Raw genomic sequence first — 16,339 nt, 5'->3', positions numbered from 1 at the left:
CTGTGGGGGATGTCCAGTTCATGCTGGACATCAGGGAAAATTTCTGTACCATGAGGATGGTCAGACACTGGAACCGGCTTCCTAGGGAGCTGTTCGGTGCCCCATGCCTGTCAGTATTCAGGAGGCATTTGGGCACTGCCCGCAATAACATGCTGTAACTTTAGGTTAGTCCTGAAGTGGTCAGCCAGTTGGACTTGATGATCTTTGTATGTTCTTTCCAACTTTTCTACTCCATTCTACTTTATTCTGTTCAGTTCTGGGCTCCCCCATGCAAGAGATTCAGGGACATACTGGAAAAAGTCCAGCAGAGGGCCACAAAGATGCTTAAGGGACTGGAGCACCTCTCCAATGAGGAAAGGCTGAGAGAGATGGGACTGTTCAGTTTGTAGAAGAGGAGGCTCAGTGGGGGATTTTAGCAATGTCTTACAAATACCTGAAGGGAAGGTGCAGTGAACATGCAGCCAGGAGAAAAGGCAGTGGGCATATACTGGAACACAAGAGCTTCTATCCAAACATATGGAAGCATTTCTGTACTGTGTGGTGGCTGTGGCTGTGCACTGGAACAAGTTGCCCAAAGAGGTTGTGGAGTCATCCTCTGAGACCTGCAAAAGCCACCTGGACATGGTCCTGGGCAACCTGCTCAAGGTGACCTTGCTTGAGCTGGGGGTTAAACCAGGTGACCTTCAGAGGTCCTTTCCAGCCTCAGCTGTTCTGTGATTCCATGATGGGAGAATTTGCCATATATACATCACAACTTTGCAGTTCCAATCACATCTTTTAACAACAAATAAATATGTGTATGTATTTAATTTTCCAACTTCAAGAATAACAATGCCTGCTTTTCCACTGTCTGAATTTTCCTTTTATTATCTAGCAGGCTCTAGCTATGGATGAAGAAGTATTCAGCCAGAAGGATCATGAGTTGAAGATATTGCAGAATCAGATAAAGACATTAATACAGGAAAATGAAGAGCAACTAGAATCTTTAAAGAAGGCTGAAGAAACACATAGATTACAGGTATTTTTCCTCTGGCATACATTACATATATCTATATCAAACCATCCATCCACTGTAGGAATGTACTCATTATTTCAAAACAGATCCTTCAGAATTTTTTTGGATGTAAACACCTACCAGTCTTACAAGCACCTTGTTTGAATTAGAGCTGTATTCCCTAATGAGCTGAGATCATCTAGTGGGTGAATCACAATACTGTGATTCCTGAAGTTTGTGTATCAGCATAACTGTGCCACAGCCTTCCTGTACGATATTAAGTGATTCGTTCACCCTCTCTTTGAGCTTCCTGCCTTCCTCCAGATCTGTATTGTTGCTAAGTTGTTTCAGGACGATTCATGATTTAGGACTTGAAAGGCTTTTAAAGATTGTTTAGAATCTCAAAAAGACCATAAAGTTCCTACAGAATGCTTTAATTGAAAGGCTATATAGAAACATGCGTTGTTATATCTTTATTCAGTGTGAGAGTAAAGTATTGTTGCCTTTTGGCTTTTTAAGACAGAATTTCATCCTAGTATTCTGAGAGTTTACTATTACAAGAAACTGAGTGACACAGTGGAAACACTGCTTGCCTCCTTCCCTCTCTAGATCTTGTATGTGCTAATGAAATTGTAATGGGTAGTAAGTGAATAGCATTTCAAGATCCAGGAGACCATATATAGGATAGTTGATAGATCTGACTTTATAGGATGATAGAGCTGACCTTTTTTAAAGGGAACAGCATAAACATGGCTAGTTAGTACTCTTCTCCTTATTCTCCTTTTTCTCCTTTTTCTCCTTCTTCCTCTTCTTTGCTGATGGCTTGGGGAAAGTCAATGAATGAAAGGTAAGTATACTAGTCACCATCTTTTCCTTCCCTCTGTAACTTTTTTTCTGTTCTGTCATCTCTGGATAGGCTTTTTTTGTGTGTTTTCCTTTTTTAACCCATACTGCATATTGTCAGCTTATTAGACTGAAACAATCCATGCTTAAAATATGCATAGATGCTTATATACAATTATGCTTATAATTGTATCCTATGGAGGATACGAGGCAGATGTTATGAACAGAAACAGTTGTACTGTAGGCAAAAGATCACAGCTCTCACTTTTACTTAAAAACAGAAAAATCAGTATAATAATTAAATCAAATGCTTGTGTCAAATGGTTTAAAGGTGTATGTACAGGAAAGTGTCATTTCAATGATACATGATAGAATAAGAACTGTAAAAGTAGCATGTAAGTGTTTGTACACATGTATTTTATGTAACAGGTTATGCACTATGGGGTTGTATGTACAAGGGCATAAGGGACAGAGTCTTATAGGGATTAAAAAAAAAAAAGTTGCAAGGTGGAGTTGCCCATTACTTCTTCCACAATCATAAAATGTATGGTATTCACATATATATTCTTCTTCCTGTGACACAGAAATATTATGTATTGTATTCCAACAAAATGTCAATTTGTGGGGCATTGTCTATATATGGGGAAAGGACTTGCAGTCTAAGAAGATGAGAAAAAAAAGAATAAATAAAAAATATATGATTCAAAGTAGGAGAATGCATACTTTAGTTAACTATCTCTAGCTGTTATTCAAATTTCCTGTTGGTAGGCAAGATTTTAGATGTATTCTGAAAGGAACAGAGAAGACTGAAAATCGTATGGTCTTGGCCTTATGGATAAATCAGTTCAGTGAAGATATGTAATTTTGAACAGTGCACAGAGATTGCTCTAGGAAAGGCAAGTAAATTCTTCAAGCTAGCATTACCGACAAATTTGAGGCTGGGTAGAAAATAAAGTAATGGTTGATACAAGGGATCCTGGGGTCACGTACAATTTTATTATGTTAATTAATAAAAATAATCTTTCAAGTTGGACCGCTCAAAGAGGAAGAGGAAGCCTACATGTATGTATGTTTCATTATTTAAACTCAGACCATGTGCTTCATTTGAACATTTTTCTTGAATTACCATTTTATTTATCCATGAACACACAAATAAGGCAAGCAGGGGCTGATAAATATGTTATCTACTTCTCACTAGATGTCTAAATCTAGCTGACATAATTTATATAGGACAGGTCCTTTAGACACAAAAATGTCTCAAAAAAATTATTGGAGTTTGGGGAGAGGTAAGATTCTACCTGTCATGCCAGAGAATTTTCAGTTTGTTGCAGAATTTGCCTGTGCACTGCAGAAGAATTTAGAGTTAGTGAATGATATACAAGAAGACTGACCTTTATAATGAATTTAGGAAGGTATGATGCAGACCTGATGATCAGCAACGGTTGTGTTTTTTTTTTGTTTTGTTTTGTTTTTTGAATATGAGAATGAAAAAATGGTGGAACAGCAAATCCTTATTGATCAGCTAAAAGAAAAATTAGAGAAGTTTATGGTTGTGAAAACTTCGGACTTCTCAAGTGCTTGTGGAGATGGGCCTGCTGTTACGGCATCTGCAAGAAGGCCATACAGTGTCCCACTCACAAAGAGTCTGCTACACTCCCTTTACCCATCTTCAGGGACAGAGACCCGAAAGGTAAGGTCTACCTAAGCATTACATTTTTTTTAACAGTTATTGTTCAATAATTATATTTGGTGTGACAAATTATGGTGACCTATTGTCAGCTGCTGCTTAGCTTTGAAGCATTTTAGCATTGAAGACTGAAAAAAGTACTTTCTAATGTCTTGCGACACATGCTATGTCACAATTGTCCAAAATCTATGGGCTTACATTTTGAATCACAGAATGGCTGGAGTTTGAAGGGACCTTTAAAAATCATCTAGTCCAACTCTGCCATGGACAGAGACACCTTTCACTAGATCAGGTTGCTCAAAGCCCCATACAAATTGACTTAAAACACAGAATTTATCACAGTCATAAAGCTGTAGTCTTTTGTGATCTTTTTGTGCAATGTTTAACAGTTCAGATAGGAAGCATTACCAAAATGAATGATTATTCTGTACTGATACACTGAACATTTTGGGTAATAAGTTGGTAACAGTACCTTCTTTTGCACTTGGGACAAGTGTTCTAAGCGGAACCTTCTCTTGCAAAACCTTCTGGTACACAGGTACTCAGAAATATTATTTAAAACACCTGCAATTTTGCATACAAGGTCAGGTAGTGAAAGACTTTTAAACTGAAATACTATTGGAATATCAATAAAGAATTACTAAACTATTACAAGTGTTTTTTTGGGTGCTTTTTGGCAGGTGTATACCAGTCCCCCTGCTTTTTCCCTGGCTCGGATGATGGCAGGATTCCGTGCTCGTAGCCAGATGATACTGAGCTACATAGAAGATCAAGATGAAGTCCTTCACTGCCACCTCTCTGATCAGAGTGATGAAGAGAAAGAAAATACGGACAGTAAAAAGTAATTTAAGTATTTTTTTTTCTCATTTAAGTAATTTTTTTCTTTAATTTTTGTTACAGATAAATATATAGCAAATATAATATTACTGCCTAACCCTAGTGTAATGTGAGGCCATTTGTGATACTACTTAAAATAAATTTGCAGGACCAACTAGGCATATTATGAAATTAGTTTAAAAAACACATTTTTTTGATGTGATAAAGATTGCATGATCCTTGTTTTGGGGACATCATCCAACAAGATCGAGCAAGGGAAGAAGAAGGTGCAAATGCTTATGTAAGCTTTCTCAGTTTGGCACTCTTCTTTTTAATATCATGTACTTTATATAAAGTTAAAAGAAAAAAAAAATCCCTTTGTGTTTAGAATGTATCATGTTTTCCATTCTTCCTTAGGCTTTCAATAAACCAAACATGGACACGAAAACAGGTTTCTCTGTGCTTTCCCTTTGAGCAAAGTGACATGAAATGTCAAGTTGACAAGTCCAGCTCATGTGACAAATCTGTGCCACAGACTGATACAGCCACAGGTAAAATGGAAGTCATGAGAGTAACTTGTGTTAGATATAATATTAGAATATGCAATAATGTCTTTATCACATGTAATTATTTTTTTCATCAAAATGTCTTTATTTGCTACAAATACTTTTTTCATTATAGCTCAACATAAATTTATTTTTAAATTATTTTTCTTTTCCCGTTTCTGAAATTGACATCAGTGACCTTAATGTTTAAGTACTACTTATTAGCGAGAAAGCACTTGACATACAAATCTAGTACTAGTTCAAGAAAAGGAAACATGCTATTATTTCATCAGAGATGCACTGAAAATGCTTAAATAATATTTTTTTTCTCTCTCAGGTTAGCATTCATTAGCATTCTTGAAATGCTAATGCATGCTATCATTTCCGTATTTAGAGGGCAGGGAAAAGACTCTTTGCAATACTCTCTCCTTTTGGCTCTTTCACTTCATTTGTAAGAATTCTATACATACTATATTTCAGATCACTGTCTTTTGGATAAAGAGTGTATTCCTTTTATTCCTTTTTTATTCCTTTTTTTTTTTTTTTTTTTTTTGTCTCCACATTGCTTTGTTTTCTTTCAAGGTGAAGAAATTGACTGCCTCCAGAAAAGTCATGTTTTTAACATGCAGAAGTTAAAGAATTCAGAGTTGAGACTCACTGAGGCCAAGCAAAAAATGAGAGAACTTGCACTTAACATCAAAATGAAAGAAGAACTTATTAAGGAATTAGTAAGAACAGGTAAGTGACGGAAAAATTGAAATGAAGACATTCAGAAATAAGCAAGAAAAAAGACACAAAACTTCTGAAGTCCTGCATGTCTTAGTTTTTGGGTAATTTTCTTATGCGGGAATACTTCTGGTAACTTACAGTTTCATAACTTCTATGAATTACTTGCTATGACTGCATTGAAGGCTGCAAATTTTTATTGTGTCCTACTCAGCTGTGATCTACAGATTTGTTTGTTAAATATTTTTTTGTGTTTTGTAGCTTATTGTGTTTATCCACCTATAGTGTAATTTTTCATGTATGCTTAGTGCAACTGATCTCTTCATGGACATGTGTTTGTCACCCAGTGTCTGGGATAGGAGAGAAGATACAACACTGTGCTGGGAATGCTTGCATTCCCATCATAGCAGTAGAGAAGCAGGAGTCAGAAGTGGATGAGGGAAAAGGTCAGTGTCCCTGTTAGCCTATATAATTACACATCTGTCCTCATATATATATATGCTTGCCAGAAACTTATCATTATGATGACCCTAAAGATCTGTCCTTACCTGTTTCAATCACACTCTTCTACTATGTACATATTCTCCTGAGGCAGTCTTTTGGCATTGAGAAACATTGTGCACCCCCAGTAACAGTACTTACGGAATTCCAAACAGAGCAAATCAGATTGCCCGAACAGGGCAAATCAGTAGAAACACAATTGAGAGGTTTTTTTGCTGATTACCAAGTTCAAAGCTGAGAAATATGTACCATATTCTTCTGGGGAAAAAAAAAAAAAAAAAAAAAAAAAAACACATAATAATACAGGCAAGCTATTTTGCCAAGGGCTGCAGTAAGCAGAAAATTTTCACTTGATGTGGCACTCAAGTGTTACTTTCTTTGGTGACATCAGATGATTTATGAAGAGTTCAGATTTAAGATTCCTTCGTTTATCTATATTTGAGTGTTATAAGGGAGCTGTTTGTTTAGGTTTGGAAAATGTCTCAGAAGTTTTTGGTTTAATCAGGATGAAGTAAGTAACGATTCAATTACAGGTTTAAGTAATACATTGCAAATTATTATCTTGCTGTTTTAAAACTATTTGGATATGATGTCTTTAAGGTAAGGATGCAGAGTCTGTAAGCAGGCAATATTCCTTGAAGATAACTAAACTGGAGCAAGAATCTGAGCAGGCCAAAATGGAACTGGCCGAAACACAAAAACAGCTTCAGGAGCTGGAGAATAAGGAGCTGAGAGATGTTCCCGAGAAAGCCAAGTTACAAAAAGAGTTCCGGAAGAAGATGGATGCAGCTAAGCTGAAAGTGCAGGTATTTCCAATATGACCATTAGGATTTGCAAATTCCTGTCTCAGCATCACCTCTGAAATCTGTACACTCTGCTTGTGAAACTCTCACCAGCTTCACACAATTGAAGCTAGTTGGATTGAAGTAGCCAATGAGAACCTTCACACAGTTATACCCACTACTATTTAACAAATAAGTAGTTAGATAGTTCTGTCTTTGATGATTTTACGAAGGCTCAGAGACCTTAGAAATAATGTGTGATTGTTGTGGTAAAATTTAGTAAGTCTTGCTCACTGTCATAACTCACTGAAATAGAGAATTAACCTGTAACCTGAGTCATGTTTTAGTTTTAAGTTTTCCTGTTGTTAAGCTGAAATTTTCCATGAACATTCAGGCCTTACAGAAGAAGAAGCAAGACACTAAGAATCTGGCTTCTCTATCTAACCAAAGTGAAAAACGAGCAATAGAACTTGAGCAGAATGTGGCTCAGATGAAGCATCAGCAGACCCAGCTAGAGAAAAGACTGCGTGAGGAGAGTGAAAAAAAGAAGCAACTAGAAGCAGAGATTCAGCGGGACCAGCTACAAATTAAAGTAGGATTCTTTCTGTTTCCTTATGACAAAGAATAAGATCAACCAGTTTTACCTTTGTTTTCCCAAAGACAATGTACTATACTACCAGATTTTGTCATTTTAAGTAATGCTTACTTGACACTGAAGAAATTGTGTATAAGTATTTTCACAGAAATCTTCATTCTTCCTTTCTCTTCAGCTATTTTTTTAAATGTTATTATGTGATGTCTAGCCCTTAGTTGCAATTTTGCATGGAAATTAGTTCAATATGTCTGATTTTATGATTGTGTAGATTCTGTCATTAAATGTGTTTGAAAAACACACTGATTGAGGCAGAAGGAAAGTTTTGTTTGTTTGTTTTTGTTTATAGGAACTTCAGCTTAAGATGGAACAGCAACAGAAGATTCTTAAACTTAAAGACAGAGAGATTGCTGCATTTAAAAAGAAGAAAAATAACTCGGTGGGAACTTTACAGAAATCAGAGGTAGCTAATCTATTCCAAATCTGTGTGGACACTGAAAAAAAAGGTGTCTTTATTCACCCCTTGTCATCTTTGTAAAGCGTTTGGAAGAAGAGTATTCCATCCTCCCCTGTTTTTATTTTTAATTATTATTTTTTTGCTGTAGCAAAAACTGAGACAAGTCAAGAAGCTCTTTTACTGTTTTTGAATGAACGAAAGGAGAGGGCTGTAATGTCTTTGTTTTTTCTACGACTTGTCAAAGGTAGTAATTCAGATAGCTGGAAATTCAACAAGTTTGGTTGTCTGGTAGGTTTGAAGGTGATTCTGATGAGCTCTGTTATAAATGTTGCATGGTTTGTTTGTTTATTTATTTTCTCATCTGACAAATATGACAGAGGGCTATGGTGTTGGTTGTTCATAACAGTGTTAGAATAGTAGGTTTCCTGTGCAGCAGTGCTACCTGCATGATTTCAGAACTGGACATTGGAACATGAGAGTTTCATGAGTTAGCCAAAGTCTTTAGAGGTGAAAATAAATTTAAAAAATGAAATAAAAGCAACTTTTTAGCAATACCAGCAAAATGCCCACTGATAAACCATTGCTTCAGAAGAGACTTATAATAGACTCTGCTAGCAGGATCAGAACTCCCATTTTTTCTTTCTTGCAGCATCACAGTTTCTCATCATTGTGTTTTTCCACAAATCTTGGTCTTGGGCAATAATAATGCAATGAGGATGGGCTAGCTGATTTCTTGTGGTACCTTTCAAACTTAGTTGTTGTCATTCTATATCTGACATCTATTTATATAACTGTTTTTAGGAAAATAATACATTTCCTTAAAAGCATCTGATAAAATTGTTTGCATAAGATGTAGTAATATAACATTGCTGAGCCTCTCCTTAAGTCAGTCCTATTTCTGTATTATCCTGAATCAGGATTCTGTTGAAGAATTAATGTTAAGAATAGAAATGTTGATTTCTCACGTTTTATCAGTTACTCTAAAAGAGGAAAAACATAGTCATAAAATTCTGACCCTAATAGTCCTTGTTAATGCTCTCTGGATCTCTGTTTAAATTGTAGAAATTAGAAGAGCAAAAGAAATGGCTGGATGAAGAAATGGAAAGAATTCTTCAACAGCACCAACAGTTAGCAGAACTAGAAGAAGATTTAAAGAAAAGAGAAGCCATTGTAGCTAAAAAAGAAGCACTACTGCAAGAGAAAAGCCACCTAGAAATCAAGAAACTGAGATCTAGCCAGGTGATTTAAGAAAGAAAAAAAAAAAAAGAAAGAAAGAAAGAAAGAAAGAAAGAAAGAAACTCAACACAATTGTAGAGCTGACTGAAAAGACTATGGGAGGAGGGCAGCCAGATAACAGAAGAGGTTTAAGCCATGCAACTTGTATCTCTAGCGCTGCCATTACATTATTGTGTGGCTTGATCAAATCAACATTTTAAACATGAATAATACAATGTAATAACCTTTATTTACATGACACCTCGAAATTCTAACAACAAAACAAAATCTGACTTCCAAAGTTCTGTTATTGCAGCACATTAAATAACGATATCTAAAAAATTGCTCAATGCTTGCAAACTAGAGAACATGGCAGAGAAACATTCTGTATTATTTACTTTGGCTACTGAGAAACAGAAATTGAAATGTCATCGTCACCGTAATGACTAACTCATGTAACATATGTAGAAAACTGCACATTGCTTTTCTTTGTTTTCTTTCATCTTTTGATTAAATAGTAAATTTTATGGTAGCTGTCTGCTTAGCCTAAATGACGTCCCTTTACAAAAAGTAGACAGGTCTTCCACTTTAGGATGCGACAGTCTCATGTACATGTTTATGGGGAAGGAGTTTTATACTTACAGTTTCTTTCTTTCTCTCATTCTTCCTCTTATTTCTTTCTCTCCCTCTTTTTTTTTTTTTTTTTAAAGGCTTTAAACAAAGATAGTATGAAATTGTCTACTCGCTTAAGTATGCTGGACCAGGAATTGTGTGATAAAGGTATGCAGCTTCAGGACAGCACTACTGAAGATAAGACAGACATTCTGGACAAAATTCAGGTTCTTCAGAAGGAAAGGGATCAGCTACTCAGAAGAAGAAATAGTGTGGATGAGAAACTGAAAGAGGGTAAAGTGTTGTCAGCTGAAGTAAGTAACTATCTCTGAGATACATAAAAGTTTTAGGCAATGTTGTATAATAAAGTATTCCAATCATGACCTAAAATGTCTCCCAGTATTAGATAGTCTAGAATCAAGGAACTGAGGTTGGGTGTTTTTGTTAACAGCCGACAGTAAAATACTGCTATAATAGCACTACTTACATAACAGTGAGCAACATTTACTTTCAGAGGGACTTACTTTAGCTAGAGTCTGGACAAATGTCGCTGGCCTAACAATTATATTATTAGAAATAATGAAACAGGATGTACATCAATTTATGTTAGGCAGCTATTTTCATATCAGGACATAGAACAAGGTAAAGTACTCTAATAGTGATATCCCTTGATTTTTTTTCACAGGCTTTTGTGAAAGACCAAATAGCCTCCATATAGTTACAATGAAAATAAGCCATATTGTGAATGTTACACACTTGAATTGATCAGTATAATTAAGTTGAAGATTGAATAGATTGATATAAAATACACAGATTTGTTTTAGGTCTTGAGAAGCAGCAGTTTGGGCCTATTACTGAGCTGATAGCATGCCGGAAAGAATCCTATTTGCTTCACTCCACAGAATCTTCTGCAATACTTCAGGGCATTAATTTCTGCCACCTTCCTGCACAGATAATGGTCACCAAACTGCTCACAGATCTGATCGATTCATTAATCGCTAATTAGAAAAATAGTTCAACTGAAGAAGTAATAGAAGTCGTCAAATTGTGGGGAGGGGAAAATGAAGGAAGAATAGAACTTAGGCTTTTGTGGTGATGAACCATTTGTTTGAACTCTGATCTGTGGAAGGGATATCAGGACATTTCCTGCTTGCTCCAAACAGGTTCTAGATTTGTACTCTTCCTCTTATTTTTCCCATTCCATTCTCTGTACTACTCCTAGTTAGTCTTGCTCTTAAATTTAGATTCACCTTTGAGAATGAAGTTAATGTCTTACGCACACAAAGATTTGTTTTGTACTTTTTTTTACAATCTCACTCCTGTGTTTCTGTGTAGGAAGAACATGTCCTTTTCCAGCTGGAAGAAGGAATTGAAGCCCTGGAGGCTGCTATTGATTACAAGAATGAAAGTATTCAGAGTCGCCAGTACTTGCTTAGATCCTCTTCACAGATCCTTTCACAGAGTGAGGATAATGTAATAGGAAAACTAGTTTCCTTGTCTGCTGATGAGCTCAGAGCTATCCTCTTCAAATACTTTAACAAGGTTTGCTTTGGCTAATGATCAATATTTTATCCTATTACCTGTTATTGTGCTAAATAATTAAATGAAATAGTGTCAAGAAGTAAAGTCAATTTAATCCACTTTCATTGAAAGCCTGCTTAGGTTACTCACATCTGTTGTTAATTTGGATATTTTCCATCTTGACATCAACATAAAAAAGGATGCTTTTATATTACTTGTTTGTATCTTGTTTTGGTGTCATTAGCTTAAAAGGTGTTGCAAATCTGGAAATTTCCTTGCTCCTTTTCACTGCTTTATGCTGCTAACTTCTCAAGTAGCAACATATTTAAACAGTGGTGTCATATTGAAATTCTTCCCACCTGCAGTCTTTATTAACCTCAGGATAGTATTTCTTTTTTCCAAATCCATTATAAAATCTTTCTGCAAATAAGCGCTTACCACCATATACTGAAGAATCATAATGACACCTGGAAACATAAAAAAGAAATGCATTAGGACTTGGTGTCTCTCTTTGCCCATGGGTGAACCTTGGGTGATTTTGTGTACAAGTTGTCTGTGGTACACAAATTGGAAGTTTTCCAGAAACAGGAAAAAAACTCTTGTATCAGTTTAAGTTCTGCACAGGGCATTAAAAAATCCACTAGTCCATGTGATCAAAATATACAGAGCTCAATTCTGAAGTGTGAACTCATGTCAGCAGGCAAATCTGTTTCCAGTATAAGCTTATAGAGACAATTGCTTTTGTATCCATTCATCTATTAAGTAGAACTGTAAAAGTATTTGTTGAAATGGTTTGATAGAAGTGTATTTCTTTCTTAGATTGTTGGCCTGCGAGAGTCTGAACGTAAATTACAACTGCAGACTGAAGAACAGGAAATGAAGGTCATAGACCAGGAAAATATAATACGTGAATTGGAATCTGCACTTGAGCACATCAAGTTGCAGTGTGACAGGCAGCTGACGCTACAACACAGAGAACATGAGAAAAAACTACAGTTGATACTGCATCATTTCAAGGGTGCTTGTTTGTTTTCAAAGGGGAATTGTGCAGCAGATATTATCTTTAGTCACTGTTGAGAAATACTGTTTTTCATATGAAAGAAAAAAGAATATATGAGGTACAAAGATAACATTTTGGCTGTTACTAATTCTGATGTCGTGTAGGATGCTGATGAACAGACACAAGGTGCTTGTATAAAAGAAAAAAGCTGACCATTTTTAAAAAACTGTCAGAATTGTCATATTTTTATATTCAATTTGTTGACATTGGAAAGGTGAAAGATACCAATCACATTGACCTTTATCCTCTAAATGCTCCTATTAAAATGGAGAATTGTGGTTGGCATGGGCTTTTTGATCCTCTGTCATACTAGTTTAAATGTACACACTGAAAGCAGAGTGTCAGCAAAATACAGGACATTCTCTAGCTGGGCATCTTGACTTTGGCACAGAGAAGTGAAGTGAAGATTTGGTTCTCATACTAGTTTTACTTGCCCTAGAACAAGATGGTGAAGGTATTGCAGAAACCTTGAAAGAGTATGAAGTAAAAGTCCAGCAACTGGAAAAAGACTTATTTTTTTATAAGAAAACCAGCAGAGAGCTGAAGAAGAAATTGAAGGGCTTTTTTGGAGAGTCACCCCATCAACTAATGGCACCTACTAAATGTAAGTACATTATCTTAAAATGCTTTTGTGTTTGTCAGTAGATCATTTAAGGGGTAGCAGACAGACAAAAGTATATCAGATAGACATAAAAATCATATTTTTACTGAACTAACTCATATCCAGGAAGGTACTACATCTCCCCACACTTGCAAAGGAGAGACAACATCAGTTTGTAATTGAGGCAGTGGTATAACACTGTTCTAAATTCATGTTTGGTTTTCTGTGGATTCGAGCATAATTTGAGAAGCTACAGTCTCACACTGTTGTGGTTGAGAAAACGGTATTTTATTATCTGAAAGACTCTGAATGGCATTATAATTAACAAATGTGTAATATGCTATGCTTTTAGATGCCAGTATTTTAAACAATTAACTTGATTTTGCTGCCAGCACTTGATTTCATAGAAGTTATTTATTGGAAGATTGTCAATGAGGAGGTCCATACTTCCAGTTAACTAAAATCATTCTTTATTAAGGTTAAAAGACCTAGATATTTGTAGTAAGAAGATAAGCTTCCTAATGTGATCTATGCTTTGACCAAAAAAAAAAAAAAAAAAGGACCAACAAACAACTATTAAAAGTTTTTGATTGTTCCATGTCCTACTAACCTAGTAACCACAACTCAAACTTAAAATGAAGTAGTTCTAGTGTAGGATCAAAAATGGTTTAATCATTGTCATTATCTTGGTTGTCTTACACCTCACACTGCCACCACCAACACTTCACATGCACAGTGCAGCCTTCTTGGCCCCGTGTTTTGTCTTAAGGCTCAGCGTGACTCATTCTTCCTCTTAACTGATGGTTCAATTTTGTCACACTTGAGGTAGTGCCATGTCTTTGTAACACGTACATGCTGGTCACATATGCATCTGTTACTACCAGAGTGAATTGAGGTTTAGCTCTCCAGGCAGGATAATAAGCCTAGAGGTTCATTACTCGAAAGTATGCTGTGAAGGTGTGAACACGAATATTCCACAGGTTGGACTGTAAATGAGCATGGGGAAGATTATTCTGTGTCTAATACACAAAGAAGAAGCATGTAGTCCAGGACATGTTTTGCTGTGAGGAAACAGCCAAACTGTAGCGAAGTGTAGAAAGGTGAATGTCCCTGTGAATTTCTAACTTTTTCAAATACATATGTTTGTAATGTTTGTAAGAAGTGCTCTGTATTTTTGTACAATTACCTTTAGTTATCTTTCCTCTGAATATATTTTTGGGCGTAATACAATGTAATAAAAAAGTGATGAGCTTTAAAAATAACAAAAATCCCTGTGTACATTAAAGTCACATTCAAAGAATATGTTTTGTGTGTTCTGCTAATGAAATTGCAGACTACTTTTGAAAATATGAATAATTTCATATTTTACTGTCATGGTTCAGTTGTTTTAAGATTGCCTAAACTGCAAGTTAGAATGGTGAAGCTTGTATTACAAGCACAGAGCCAGCGGAAACTAAATCCCTCTGATGTTTTTGTAGATGATAAACTTTTTAACAGAAAAAAGTGAGATTACTGTAAATTTTTACCACTTTCATACTACAAGTTACTCATGCTGTAAAACCATACCAACTTACTAATGTTTCTTGATATAACTTTTAGCTGTGTATTTCCTGATAAAAAAATCATTTTAGGTAACAGTGCTGGTGACAGGGCATCCAGTCAAGATGAATCACAAGCTGCTTCTGAGGAATTCAAGCTAACACATAACCTGGAAACCAACTGTCAAGCAGGAAAAATAAAGGAAGCAGACAGAACAAATATTCTAAGGTCACGGCAGAATTCATACAAGCTTGGAGAAGATATATCAGAATTTGGATGCAACAAAGAGTGTTTGTCAAGCACTAGTGATGACAAAATAGGAAGAGATGAAGCTCAGCCTTCAAAATCTCATCCTCAGCTACCTTCTGTCACCCACAGAAGAGAGACCATAACACAATTTCAAGGAGTAACCTCTGTAAAATTATCTCGCAGAGAGCTACGTCATATCCCTCCCTCAGAATTATCTTTGAGACGCTCAAGCCTTGGTGCAGGTGTCAGTTTTATTGCTCCAGACTCCATTGAAATGGACAAAAGGTCTAGCATCACTAAGACATAGTTACTCTTCATTGAATTTTAATAGCTGTTGGTACTGAAGGTACTGTGTTAGATTTCTTTGTTGATGGTCTTGTTAAGTAGCAGCCATGGATGAACGACTTAATCCCCTTTAGTTCTTCTGGTCACGATCAAATCATTAGGTGCTTGTGATGTTCACACAGTTTGAGTGAATCTGAGATGGATTGTAATTAATTCAGTATCTATGGACATATCATTCAGAGACCTTTTAACATTGAAGAAGTAATTTATATCGTTCACTTGTTTTTATTTCACTAACTTAAAATATTTTTCAAAAATTGCACTGTGAAGTGCACTGTACCTGTGTAATTTAGGTTTCCTGAAAGAACATTTCGCTTCATTTCATTGGGTTAGAAACAATAACAAACTACATAATTTATTTCACTATATAGCTAGAAAATACAGTTTCCAGAATCTTACCTGGTATTGATAATGACTGACCTCTGACTTCTTTTTTCTAAATACTTCATACATTTTATACTAGCCTTGCTTGAGATTAAAATAGCCTAAAAATCAATTTGTTATTGAAAAGGAACATGAAAGTACTTTAAAAAATATCACATCTAATTACTTTGTGTCCTATTGCATGACCTAGGAGTATTTTGTTTCTCCACCAAAAAAAAAAAAAATCAAAATAATTGTTATGGTCTGGTTGTGAAATTAAGGGAAGTGCTTATTTCACTTGAAGGTTTTGTTTGTTGGGGCTTTAAAAAAATTGCACTTTGGGAATATCAAAGCGTGTTGTTTGTTTCTGTACCATTACTGTAGAAACAAACAAACAAACAAAACAAACAAAACAGAGGATCAAATTCAGCATTTTCTAGGTAAGCTAGATGGGCAAATACAGTATTTTCTTTGTACTAATTACTCATGTCTTTTTTTAGAAGATAGATAATTCTTTTGAATTCCCGATCTGCAAGGGCTACATGTATCCTTTGATTTACTTTTGTTGGTAATCAGTTCAGGATGAAAAGCAAACCTTTTTTGTAAGAGTACAGTACTCACTGAGAAGCATACACTTAATAGCTGCACAAACTTGAATGCAGAGAACAGAATGTCCGCACTTAAATGGATTTAACTTTTATCCATAACTCTCTCCAATATATAAAAAAAGGCACTTTTGAAAGTAAGGTTAGTTTTATGTTAGCGGTGGACTACAAGTGGGCATATTTGAAAGTGTTGTTGTGGATTATTAGATGTACTTAGCAAAGGGATTTTTACTCTGCTGTCATCTGGGCAAGTAGTGTATAACATGTGTGGCTGTAGATATGAAAG

The 16,339-nt window shown here is 35.6% G+C and overlaps 1 protein-coding gene across 4 annotated transcripts in view; it reads left to right on the top strand.

The window, feature by feature from the left end:
• Positions 1 to 16,339, top strand: part of KIF27 (kinesin family member 27) — a 30,804-nt gene that overhangs the window by 7,259 nt on the left and 7,206 nt on the right. The window contains exons 5-18 of one of the 4 annotated variants that reach the window (XM_032206006.1): positions 875 to 1,018; positions 3,321 to 3,527; positions 4,205 to 4,365; positions 4,758 to 4,891; positions 5,468 to 5,623; positions 6,713 to 6,918; positions 7,289 to 7,486; positions 7,836 to 7,949; positions 9,006 to 9,182; positions 9,869 to 10,084; positions 11,106 to 11,312; positions 12,111 to 12,309; positions 12,791 to 12,955; positions 14,584 to 15,842. In XM_032206006.1, the coding sequence (XP_032061897.1) occupies positions 875 to 1,018; positions 3,321 to 3,527; positions 4,205 to 4,365; positions 4,758 to 4,891; positions 5,468 to 5,623; positions 6,713 to 6,918; positions 7,289 to 7,486; positions 7,836 to 7,949; positions 9,006 to 9,182; positions 9,869 to 10,084; positions 11,106 to 11,312; positions 12,111 to 12,309; positions 12,791 to 12,955; positions 14,584 to 15,047 (2,748 nt within the window). In that variant the 3' untranslated portion in view covers positions 15,048 to 15,842. Of the gene's footprint in view, positions 1 to 874; positions 1,019 to 3,320; positions 3,528 to 4,204; positions 4,366 to 4,757; positions 4,892 to 5,467; positions 5,624 to 6,712; positions 6,919 to 7,288; positions 7,487 to 7,835; positions 7,950 to 9,005; positions 9,183 to 9,868; positions 10,085 to 11,105; positions 11,313 to 12,110; positions 12,310 to 12,790; positions 12,956 to 14,583; positions 15,843 to 16,339 lie in introns of those variants that run through there. The other 3 variants (XM_032206007.1, XM_032206008.1, XM_032206009.1) reach the window with 3 other exon arrangements.

Source organism: Aythya fuligula, chromosome Z (genome assembly GCF_009819795.1).
Source record: "Aythya fuligula isolate bAytFul2 chromosome Z, bAytFul2.pri, whole genome shotgun sequence".
NCBI lineage: Eukaryota > Metazoa > Chordata > Aves > Anseriformes > Anatidae > Aythya > Aythya fuligula.
Note: the sequence above shows the minus strand (reverse complement) of the source record. Positions and strands in the feature narration are given on the sequence as shown.